Source organism: Coloeus monedula (genome assembly GCF_965178545.1).
Source record: "Coloeus monedula genome assembly, chromosome: 2".
Lineage (NCBI taxonomy): Eukaryota > Metazoa > Chordata > Aves > Passeriformes > Corvidae > Coloeus > Coloeus monedula.
Genome location: NC_138782.1, coordinates 37,491,080 through 37,503,630, shown reverse-complemented (window position 1 = coordinate 37,503,630; position 12,551 = coordinate 37,491,080). Strand labels below are relative to the sequence as shown.

Genomic DNA, 12,551 nt, shown 5'->3' with positions numbered 1-12,551 from the left:
TCCAAAAGAGCATCTCACGACAGGAAATCACTTGTGGGAAGTCTACGTATGCACTAGACTGTGCCAAAATTAATCTCTGGTATACCAATATCATCAACTTACATCAAGAACATATGCAATTCTTAATACTTGGGTGGTACTAGCACAAGTAACACAACTAGTGCATAATTGCAGTAACACTGAGGAAAAATCATTGTTGTTATCTAGCATGCTCATACTGTAAGTATTACAGCATATCTAGCTTTAATTGAGAGTGCATTACATCGTCTTTTTGATCCAGAAGAACTCAACCAAAATACAGCACTCAGTACTGCTGAGCGAAACACAACTGAGGCTTCTTTCTATCTTGGCAGCAACTGAAAAATCCCTTTACTTCAAGTTCCAGGAGTTACTTTACAAAGTTCTGGACTAGTCGCCAAAAATTCACACGAGGGAAAAGTGTAGGCGGATATTGTTTCAAGGTCCAATATCTCATGACCCATCATAACTCAGAACAAATGCTTCAAACCACTGGAAGTTATTTTCAAAGTCTAATGGTCCAAAACACCATTGGAAAGTCTCTTCGTTCACTGAAGTCATCCATTCTATTATCCTGCATCCCTACCCAGCGATTCACTCCCACTCTTTAGAATCATGTGCCAAATCACATTATCACACAGACAATCAGCTTCAAACATGTTGCAGGAGATCTTTCCCCCACCAGATGCCTCAACACAGACATACTTGGACTACTGCTTGGCTAGGTTTTCCAGCATACAAACCTATTACCACACTGGAAATGCTAATCTGCCCCACATATAACACCTCTGCACCCCCAGTAACTCCCCAGCTCCCACCCTCTCACAAGCACGTTTGCTTCTCATGCCTCAACTCTTGCTAAGTCTCTGCATTATTAAGCCCATATGAAGAAAACAGTTGACAAGACAAGAAGGCAGAGCAGCAAGAAAATATACCATGAACTATTACAAGCTTAACCCGGAGAAAAACCCAGAACACTGGTTGCAGTACTGTTACTTATTTATTACGCTCAAGTTGTTACTGCAAGAGTTGCAGAGATCCATTTGTACTATGGAGGGACTGCAATATGATCCTTGTAATGTGATGAAAATACAGAAGACAAATCCAGCCAGCAAGACATAAGAAAAACCCCTATGATTTTGCTAAATGGTGACTTTGGGTGGTTTCAGTCAAGTAGAAAAACTAGGCGGGAAGAGTAAGAAACAGATTGCATGGGTAAATACTGTATCAGTTCTCAATCAAAAAGAATGCAACGGTTGAAGGATCATGAGAATTTCAGGCAGACATTCTAAGGTAGGGGAACAGTTGGTCTATTTCAGAGCAAAACGTAACAAAGCCATCAGATATATATAAAGAAGGAGAACATTGAGTATGACTGAAAGTGAAAACGATGAAGGACAGGTCTGTGGACCAAAAAAGATAGAGAAGTTGCAGAAACATGAAAGCAAAGATTCGTAAGTTTACTGAAAAAGTTACGAGAAATCTTGCAGGTACTGACTCTACACAAGTAATACTACAGTAATCAAATGTTCTTCATATTAACGAGAATAAAATTAACTAAGATAGAATATGGCATTTATAGCATGCTGTACTACATAATTCTCAGTCTGCAGGCAGTAGAACATCACCACATGTGAGTTTCTAGTTTTAAATCAGTAATCCCTTTGTTCTACTTCATGTCCTCTCGTGAGGAATGAAGAAACAGTATTCCAACACAGAACAGGATTAAGAACTTGAGTCTATAACACCTGATCATTGTGCAAGGACACACACTGTCTACCTGCTATGAGTTTTTCTGCTTCTAAACACTGTCCCTCCGTTCCAGCAGCCATATATGCCCATGCTTAGGTTCCTCTTCAGCTTGCCCCTGAGAACTGTATGTCTGATACTTTAATACATAGCAACCTAGATAAGGAATGAACAGAGAAGACCGTGAATGTACGGGAGACCATAAGCAAGAAATTTTTTTGAAGCATCCCTATAAAGTCTAAAGTTTGGGTTTTCTGAAGATGGCTATTAAGCATTCCAATACACAATAACCCTAACACAGTGCTCACAGTTAAGTTTAAGCTTAACTTTAAACTTGAAAAAAAGCTGAAGAAAAACACTTAAAAAACATCTCCTGATGTTTAGAACATCTGTAATAGAGCTAAGAGACACACCAAATATTTGCATTACTCATCTCGCTCTCCTTGCGGACACATGCCTCTTTAGTTTCAGTTCTGCTGATGCTGCTTCAAATTACGCTTCTGCAAAACCTGAACAAGCTACATTGAACACCGTCTGAAGCAGAAAACACAAAAAAGCAGAGTCCTAACCAACATTTTTGATACCATAATTGTAACCTCAAACACAGGCAGGTGGTTCAAGTCCCCAGGTAAGCTTCAAAGCCTTCAACTAGAAAAAACAGGCAACCATTCACATGACGACAGATAAGAGCGCAGTTTGCAATTTTTACATTAGGTATATATTAATCCTAGAATATTTAACAGTCTTGCAACAGTCACCAGATCTAAGGGAAAAAAAGTCAAGGCAGGACACATTGCTGGCAAATAGAGAGTACAGGGAGAATATTGCCACTCGTGTACTGGCTGAAAAACTACTTATGAAAGATGAATCCACCACACTTGAGGTTGTTTCCTGATCAGTTTGCTGCCTGCAAACATGTTTTCATTGAGCAGTCACTTACTGGTAGCGTCAGCTGCAGGAGAGCTGCAGCAAAGCCAGACAAAAAGGAAAACTAATCGTGAAATCCTCATCAGTTTTAGAGTAGATTAGGCTCAGCATGTAAGATGTTTGAGCTATAACAAGACCTCAACCTAAACTTTTAGCTGAGCCTGCCAAAAAAACAGAAAGGAAAAAAGAAAAATAAGTGTGAATGTACTTGTTTTCATCTTTCTTTAAGATAGAAGACAGGAAATATGTAGATGTAAAGAGAAGGAGCCGATACAGAAAGAAAAAGCAGCCCCTAAAATGGCTGCATAAAGGTACACCTAACATGCATGGTACATGAAAAGTAGAAATTGAGCCAAATAACTCATCTCTTCAGAAGGGAACTAACATGCTGAACTACATTTTGGAAGTTATTATGAAATTGGCTTGCTTGGCAACTAGTTTGTAAAAATATGAAAGATGCAGTAAGTTATGAGATGGGAAAAAAAGATACACAAGCATATGCAAATAACATATCATGTGCTTACTTTTTTCAGGCTATCAGGTGAAAAAGAATCATATAATAAAACTAACCAACAATAAATACCAATTACAACAATGAAAGACATGAAGGTAATTCCCTACAAAATACTTGCCTTCAATTCCCTCACCACACCTGACCTTGACGGAAAAGACCAATTATTTCTTATTTTACTAAATACTCCTTATTTTTTTTCAGGCTGCTTACAAGGATCTAACCTTCCTAACCTAAATGAAGATAAAATTTGGAAGCAAAACTAGCAAGATCAGTGTTATTGCCTCCCTAGAGAAGACAGAATTTGCAACAGGATAGCCAAGACACAGTGGAAAAGTACGCTAAGGCTCTTTTATTTCTTGGTCAACCCTCTCTTAACACAAATTATCTTGATATATAAGAGCAACACATGTATTCAGTATACAGAAAAACAATACTAGCACATTATTAGCTGTCTAATAATGGTGGGATTTTTAATTATTAACTAGAAACAAAAAGAAAAGCTCATATCATGTCTGCAGCCCTGCAATGCAGGTCTGTAGCTAAAACTGGTCCTTTCACTATGGCTGGCTATACAGATCCAAGAATATTCCTCAAAAGTAGTAAGCATAAGCTAGTAAAAACCTAAGGAATCAGAGACAACCGCTGAAAGGGAAAAACTGTCCATATTGTGAAAAGTCATTCTTGCAGAAAATGTAAAACTACATCTTCTTTTACTAGATTTCACAAGCGAGAAAGTAAGAGGGTTTAATCCTTTTGAATTAGAAGTTTCTCCCTTGAGAGTTACCAAAATTTCTTTGTGCCACACTGCAAATACCTAACAGAGATCTTTGTCACTGTACCAAACTCTTGGCATATCTCAGCTATTACTAAACAGCCTGTTACCAAACAACGGCTGCCATCAGCAGAACATGGCACCATCATACCATACCTTCTGGTAAACTATTGAGCACACGAGGTCCTTAACAGCAGAGAGGGAGAGGTCCTGAGCTTCAATGGTGACAGTCTCTCGAGTGAGACCGATCTGCAGAAGGAATGAGATCCCATGCATGGAGCCTCGGGAGTTGGTGAGGCTCTGCGTACTGAAACTGCCATTGGAGAGTCGACTGGAGAGCCCCGACTGGGGACTTGAAGACAAAGTTGGGGTCTGTGGTGCAGCAGCATGACACGTCGGGGGGGAAAACTTCTGTAAGGATGGGGGAGAAGAGTCGTTTGCTGACATCTGACTTGCTTTACGCTGCCGAGATCTCCCTAGTAGTCAAATTCTAAGAAAAATACGTTATCAGTTCTTGGTTTGAAACGAAAACAAGGATAATGTAAGTTTTCCCTTTCTTAGTTCAGTAAAATGCTCCTGACCAGTAAAATTTAAATTTCCCTTTCATTCGGTGCAAGCCAAAGAGTAAAATAATTACAGCTGCAAGCTACTTTAAATTAAAGGTTCTCTTTCTGCAGTTACAATCAGCTGATCAAAAGCAGATTGCCTGTCCTTTAGCACCACATCCAGACACAGAGGCTTACATAAAGGCCTCACAGAAACACATCAGCTCTGCTGTTTTATACTTGTCCTTCATTTTTATTAAAAAACAAAAGCTGGAGAAACAGACGGAAATAGATGTTGATAATTCATTAAAAGTATCCTCATTCACCTAATTACACAGATCATATCTTAAATGAAGAATCATCTTCATGCAGATGGCATTTTATGATAAAAAAAAGTGTATCCTTGAGCAACAACAGAAGTCCACGTATGTGATGAGTCTATTCCTCCTTCAGAAAGTCTTCTCTGAATTCACAGGACAAAGTGAACTTGAAGATCAATGAAGATACCTGATTTCATTTTTATAAAATATTTTAGCTCATGAAATGGAGGAGCAGAATGTCTGAAGACACAATCACATTAAATGTAATCTCTAGCATCACCCAGATAATCTCCAGCATTTTGAAATGTTGTACTCTGCCTGTGGGGGAAAAGATACAGTTGTTACTTCACATGAAATTTATAAACTTGCATACCCATGTCATAACCACTCTACTTTTACGCAGTGGGATACCAACTCCTTTTACTCAAATATATTACATTAGAGGCATTTTGTACTTGTCAGTTGAACTCAACTGTTTTCCCACTGTATAATACACGAGAAAAATCAGATCTAGAACTGACCAATATGTTACCACAACTTCTAATTAACAACAGTTTAGCAGAGCAAAGCACTTGGCACTTAAAAGGAAAAAACCGAAAAAGGTAGGGGGAGGGAGCAGTAGAACACAGCTCTGCTCTGTACGTCTATATTGAGAAGCTGGTGGGTAGGGAAGGAAATTCATTAAATGCATAGAAATGTCAAAAAAAAATACAAGATAAAAACTCAAACTCTATGCAGCAGCATGTACTCAAGATATCAATACTGTTATTCAAGAAAACTGAAGAATGACTTGCACAAACACTAACTATAGGAAGATATGCAGAGCATACCATTGAGTATCAGTTTCTTTGGAAAAAAAATTGAGTCATTTAATATTCACACATCTGATTAAAAAAGCAAGTCTGCTACAACCTTTGAAAATAAATAATTTCATGAGCACGGGCTCAAGATACTTGCTACCTGATCCAATATTTCAGGCATTTTACAAGCAGCTGAATGTTTGAAAAGAATAATTTCTAGATTCCCCATGCAACTTCTGCCACAGGAAAAGTTTTCCATGAATGCAAAAGTGGTCCAAATACCTAGATACTACATATTACTAACAGTTTTTAAGGAGAATTGATCCATATAGGATACCAAAATCAGTAAGCTCACATATTTTTCCTTCTCTTATGTAAAAAAAAAAAAAAAATCTAAGAAAGAGTATTACTCTTGCAATGAAATTTCAGAAGAGAAGTGCCACATCTTACTGCACACAGTTGAAGCTGTCCTTCCCAGAAAAAAGGCTGAGAATTGCTAAAACAGTCCATTTAATACACTATGCACTCCTGGTATTTACCAGTGTGATAGCTCAAAACCCCACTGTCGCTACATTCTGAAAGATAGATAAAGAAAGAGAGGTACACAAATTGCAGTACTGGAAGGAAAATAAGCTCTTGGTACTGCAATAAAAATTCCTAACAGGGGCTCTGTAAGAGAGAACAAATTGATACCTTGTGGATTTTCAGCACAGGTATCTAGAACCTTTTGTCTTCAAATACACAGAACTTGCTAGACATTTAGCAACAACACCTGAAAAGAAATTTCTGCCTTTAAAGAACACGCTAAACGCGATACAGATGAAAGTAATAAATAGGAGAGTAAGGACGGCAACAGTAGCATTTAAGCACCTTTCCCAAGAAAGGAGATTCACAGTGCTTTCACGTTTGCTTGAAGATGACTTGTTCCTGTTTTCTACTTACTGCTTTCCTCTGCCTCACCGCTCACAGATACCAGAGACAGCAAATACGAAGCCTTAGGGGTGGATTTGAATTACAAAAAAGAATGCCTAACCAATATAACAGGGAACAGAAAAGCCTTATGATGTTAGTTTTCCTTGATGTGAAAGGACTAATGAGTCTACTAAGCAAGTTTAATTTAGACAGTGAAAACACCCTGTGAAAGCTCACCTACAACCGCCTAATTAGAACGATAATTATATTTACCAAAAGCACGATGCTTTTGCAGTGACAAAGCCTTTTGACACCATGTGTATTTGCATACAAGCCTTTGAAGAAGTTTATTTTTGCTACTTAATAGGGAAGAATGGATCTTTCTATGAAAGGAAAGCCATAGAAACTGCTCACTTTGTAGTGAGGATAGAATTCTTCCGAACATCATATAAAATAGGCGTATGTTGAAATTCACATGCAGTCTACAATTCTGCATTTTTATTTACGCAAGGAAAAGTCCCCCCTTACACCTCCAAAAGCAGAGAGGCACAGGGGCTCTGTGCTTTTTTCCCCTGCTGCCCAGCTCGCAGCCTGCGCTCGCCCAGAAGCGCTGTCCCTCCCGTTCCTGCTGCCCCCGAACCAAGCGGCTCTCGGGCAGCTTCTCCAACACCTGGCATTTAACCCGCCCTTCCCTCCCGCTGCGAGGCGAGACGCGGACGTCGAGCCCCGCTCCAAGCGGCTGCAGCCGCAGTTCTTACCCCCGCGGGGGCCGTTCCCGCCGGGAGGGACGGCAGCTCCCCGCCACGGATCCCGGGCGGGACCGGCGGGACGCGTCCTGCCTGCCGCGGGTCACGCAGCCCCGTCCGGGCCGGAGCTGGCAGCCGCCCGTCCCGTCGCGCCCGTCCCTCCCAGGTTTAAATCCCCGCTGCGCGACCCGCCCCCGCCGGCACCATCTCCGGAGATGATGTGGCCTCGGCCCGTCACCCCCACCCCGGGGCACCCAGGGCGGAGCTGCGGCCGCGGCGCTTTCCCCCCGCGGGCGCCGGCGGGCGCTGCCCCGGGGCACGGCCCGTGCCGGGCTCGGCGGCCGCTCCCGCCGCCGCGGCAGGAACTTTTCGAGTCCGCCCCCGCCCTTCCCCGGCGCGGTGGCGGCGGCGGCCCCGACCCCCGTACACACACACACACCCCACGCACACACACCGCGACCCCGCGGCGGCTCCTGCCCACAGCGGCGGGGCGGCGGCGCCCCCGGCCCCGCCGCGCTCACCTGCGGCCCCGCTGCCCCGGGCCGGAACGGCCGCTCGCGCATCTCCAGCCCCGCGGCTCCCCGCACACACACCAGAGCCGCCCGGGACGGGACAGGGCTGTGCCGCGGGGGCTGCCGGGAGCTGTAGTTCCGCAGCCGCGTTCTGCTGCGGGCCGCCCGGCCTGGGCGAACCACGAGTCCCGGCGTGCCCCGCGCGGGCGGGGGGCTCGGAGCGCGCGGCGGCGCACGCGCAGGGCTCCCAGAAAGAGTTTCCGTTAGTTTTCCTTGGCCGTGGCGGGCGCTGCCCCGAGCCGCTACAGCGGGACGGGACAAAACGGGACGGAACGGGACGGCCACGGCAGCGGAGCCGTGCGCTCCGAGCTGCGGCTGCCGCCCCGCCGCCGCCCTGGCCTCGCCTCTCCAGCCGTGCCAAGCCCTGGGTCCGCGCCAGCTCGCACCCGCCGGCTGCGGTGCCAGCGCCGGCCGCGGGTTTGGGCAGCCCCCCGCCCTGCCCGCGGTATCTCGGGGCGCGCCCCGCGCCTTCCTTCCCGCTCCGGCCGGCCGGGGCAGCCGCAGCCCGTCTCTCCATCCGCGCCGCTCCCGGTTCACCTTGTCGGGACGGGGGTGGCGCAGCCCCGCGGGGATGTCCCCTGGGCCGGGCAGGCCCTCCATCGCTGCACAGGAAATACTTGACCTAGTGTGTCACAGCATCGCGCTGGTCTTTTCCGTGGCCGCGCTGACCTGGGAGCTGGAAATGGCTTTCAGCGTCCCCGCGCGCCTCCCGCTAGTCCCCACGGATGTGCGTGCGGCTCAGCAAGAAATCAGAAGTCCTCCAGGCCCTTTTCACCATGGCTCTGTCCGTGTCCTGCTGCGTTTCAGCCCCCCCCTTCTAACGCTCTGATTCACCTAAATCCCATCTTCTGCCCTGCGTTAATGATGCCATTCTTGGCATCAGCAGCAAATCTCTGCACGCAAGATATTTAGCAAAAAACCAGTGAGCTGAAGTAGCAAATAAAATGGGTGCAAGGCAAAACTGCCTCTGTAACCTCCCTCCAGCCCTAAAGCTCCCTGTTGAAAGACAACCCATAATCTTCCTTCTTGAATTTGGATTCAATTTCTGTGTACAAGTCTTAAAATGATATCCATTACCATAGGAAGTTGCTGAAGTTTAAGTTATATACCAGACCGAAAACACCTTGAAAAGGCAAACTGTCAGATTCAAAGGCTTCTAATCCTCAGCTCAGCGAGACACAGATGGAGAAGCAGATTAGTGCCTTGTCATTTATAGCTCTGTTTGTAACGTACGTTTCTCATTTCCTTCATCTTGCGCTCCTGAGGCCTGGCCCAAAACCCACTGAAGCTGAGGGGAGTCCTTCCGCTTTCTTCACCCTATTTTGCATCAAACCTTTACACAGTGCAGCTGATAGTGTAACGAGCTCTCTGCGCTGAGTGGAGCCATTTTATTTGATAAATAATTAGCCTGCAGCTTCTTGTCAAAATCTGGAAGTACTTTAAACTAAAAATGTAGCAGTTAATGGTTGATTCTGCTTTTAACTGGTTTTGAATGCCAAAAACCACCCTGGGACTTTTTAATGAAGGCTATTCCATGAATAGAGGATGTTCTTGCCAACGCTCTGCACCAGATAACTGAGCAATCTTCGTTTCCTTTTTCCTCTAAAGTGGGACTCCCACACGCCACCACTGTAAACACAGAGCTTGCCTCCATAAACATGATTTCTGATGCTTAGCACAGCAAGGAGTCATACTCTATTTAAAAGTGCAGCAAGCTTCTCTCATTTTGACTAGCAGCCCTTAAAATAGCTGTTTATGGACGACACCAGATGGACATAAGGTATTATCACAGTCATTGGGCAACGATTATATTTCTTTGTAAAGAAGCTCAGCTTTATACCATCCAATAGGGTTGGTGCCATTTAATTTGCTGCCCTAAGCTGTAATAGCTGCTTTTTCATAAATCAGAACAGCAGATGGATTAGTTAAAATCAATTTGTTACAGAACACCGGACAGCATCAGCCAAAATAAACCAAACTGCTGTAAGTACTTGTTTGGTGTTACTTTCTATTAAACAAATATCGCTGAAGCATCCAAAGCGTGTCCTGTCTGTAAAGATCTCTGTTGTAAAGATGTGTAAAACACATCTGAAAGCAGCTCTGCATTCAGTATCTGTGTATGGAGCAACACATAGATCTGTGCATATGCACAGCTGACTCTGCATGATAGCATTAGCCCTGGCTGCAGTGACTTACAGGGCAAGCATTCTGGTTTGTTATTTTTATGACTACCATAATTAGTGATTTCATGCAGATTTCGTCAATGTTCTTCATTTTTTTTCTGAGCCAACATCGTTCCCTCAGATGGTTAGCTTGTTTTCACAGCTCAGCTTTGCCTGCTGAACCCAGCTATGCTTTACAAATTGCTCTCTCTTACATCTACAACATACCAGGAAGCGGGTAACTTTCATTGTATTTATTTGCTTTTATAAACAAGAAACTGGTTTTCTGTATGGACCACAAGGTCTATAGAAACAAAGAACATTTGGAACTGTTTTATAACTCTAAAAATTCATCAAGTTTTTCCACTTTGAAAATAATATCTCTAACATTCGGATATTTCGTATCTGAAAATGGATACATAATATTTTCATTTCTGTTCGCCAATCTAATGTTTTGAATATTTTCATATTCAAGGCAATGTCGTGGGAGACTTTACTGGTGCATTTGCCTGAGAAATTCCATAAGCACATGCTGCCATGATTATTTTTCACTGCTTTGACACTGATGTTGCATAGCAAAGACCCTCTTTTAGGATCTGCAAGATCTGCAACAAATGTCTGCAAAAAGAGGAAGCAATATCTCTATGGACAAAATATACAAATGCTTTTGCTTTTTTTTTTTTCTTTTTTCAGTTCACTGTCTCTTTTCTCTCTCACTCTCTCAACTCAACCTCTCCCATAAGGGAACTGAAAAAAAGGTAGGATTTCAGGTTTGGTTTGGATAAAATCCTGAAATGTGGGTATGTCTCTGAATTACCTCATCATCTTGGTTTGAGCCCTTAGCTGAACTTTGTCCCAAAATCTACCTCCAACAAACCAATGAAAAGTTTAGTATAAACTTAAAAAACATGGAATGAAAATTTACCTTGGTATAAACACATATTTGTAACTTTTTTTTATTAAACAAAATATATCTTTTTATTATAAATGATGGGTAATTGAGTTTTGGAATTCACTGACCCCCCACTAGTTTAAGGAATGATCTCACAGATCCTTGCATCTGCTAGATGGGTAGCCTCATTCATATAGTATATATAATTCTACTGTATTGGCTCCAAAATAAAGTTATTTTCCTAAGTAAGTGTTTAAGGTAAACCTAAGAAATTTCACACTTTTGCACTTATTAAAGCTTTGTCTGTGAAAGCATCAGCACATGGAAACAGAGTCTCTTCAACCTGAATCACCAAGTGGGGTGCTTCCACAGCCTGATAAGGGCTGTTCCAAGCCCCCAGGAGACGAGCAGTGGATGAGTTAACCGAGATGAACAGCAGCAGCTCAAGCCCACAAGATGCACATGAGCACTGGGCACCTGCAGGCCCCTGTGCTTCTCTGTGACCACCAGCCCCACCACCCTTTCCCTCTGGGCTCTGAGAGCTGCTTATGAATTTCTGAGTCTGCAGCAGCCCAGGCTGCTGAACTCTGGGAATCTCAGACTGCATCTGCTGCCTTCCTGCTGTTGGCCAATCAGCCATAGCTCAGGCTCAAATTATAGAATCTTAGAGTGGCTTGGGTTGGAAGGGACCTTAGAGACCATCAAGTTCCCAACCCCTGCTGTGGGCAGGGACACCCTCCACTAGTCTGGGTTGCTCTGAGCCCCATCCAACCTTCTGCATTGGAAATGACTTTTTATTATGTGGATTCAAACCGCATCAAACCACACTTCCTCTGCTCTCCCTGCCGCGGGCCTGCCAGTCAGAAGAGCCGAGCATTTAAACTGTCTTTAGAACGCTGGAAGGTGCAGCAGTTCCCCTTCTGGAGAAAACTGGCGAGCATTAAACCCGCAGCACTGGGCAGCGCATTTCTCCAGTTCACAGCCAAGGCAATGACGGAGCACACGGCCTCAGCTTCCCAGGGATGGTTTGGCTGAAATGCTGACATGTTGGAGGGCCAGCAGAAGGAAAAGGTTTTGACAGTGGTGCCTCCATCGAGTGTCCGTCAGGACTTCAGTAGATGGCACTGTCACACCGTCACTTCCTGCGCACAGGAAGGGATCATGTACAGATCATACTGTCACAGATTGCCTAGGCTTTTCTCCCCAACTAAACTACCCTTACTAAATAAACTACCCTTTTTTTTTCCCCCTCTAGATGACATCTGGTTACATCTATTTGATTTTTCAGAGTAATAATCCAAATATTTAAGATGTATATAATAGTACAGCTGACCACTAAGCAATTTGTTGACACATTTTCTATTAGGTGGTATGAAGCAGGACTAAACAACACATTTTTCCTTTATAAACTCCTGGATAAACAAAATGTCCATCACCTTTGACTATTTTTTTTTTAAAGTGTGCATATTTAAAATAGTTACATACTTCTGTTTTCAACTGTGAAGTGTTCTGATTTCTGTTACATGGGTTCTTTTTTTCTTCTCTCAGTCTTCTTTATAGACATAGAACTTCCTGGGGTGGTTACGGGAGGGGACATCTCCACTCCAAATTTTGAAAGTAAT

The 12,551-nt window shown here is 43.8% G+C and overlaps 1 protein-coding gene across 1 annotated transcript in view; it reads right to left on the bottom strand.

Moving 5' to 3' along the window:
- The window catches only part of PRKD3 (protein kinase D3), a 43,417-nt gene extending 35,518 nt beyond the window's left edge, over positions 1 to 7,899 (bottom strand). Inside the window, exons 1-2 of the mRNA XM_082303460.1 lie at positions 7,825 to 7,899; positions 4,137 to 5,163 (exon numbers count right to left, since the gene is read on the bottom strand). Coding sequence (XP_082159586.1) covers positions 4,137 to 4,427 — 291 coding nt within the window. The 5' untranslated portion in view covers positions 4,428 to 5,163; positions 7,825 to 7,899. The remainder of the gene's footprint in view (positions 1 to 4,136; positions 5,164 to 7,824) is intronic.
- Positions 7,900 to 12,551: the final 4,652 nt, after the last annotated feature.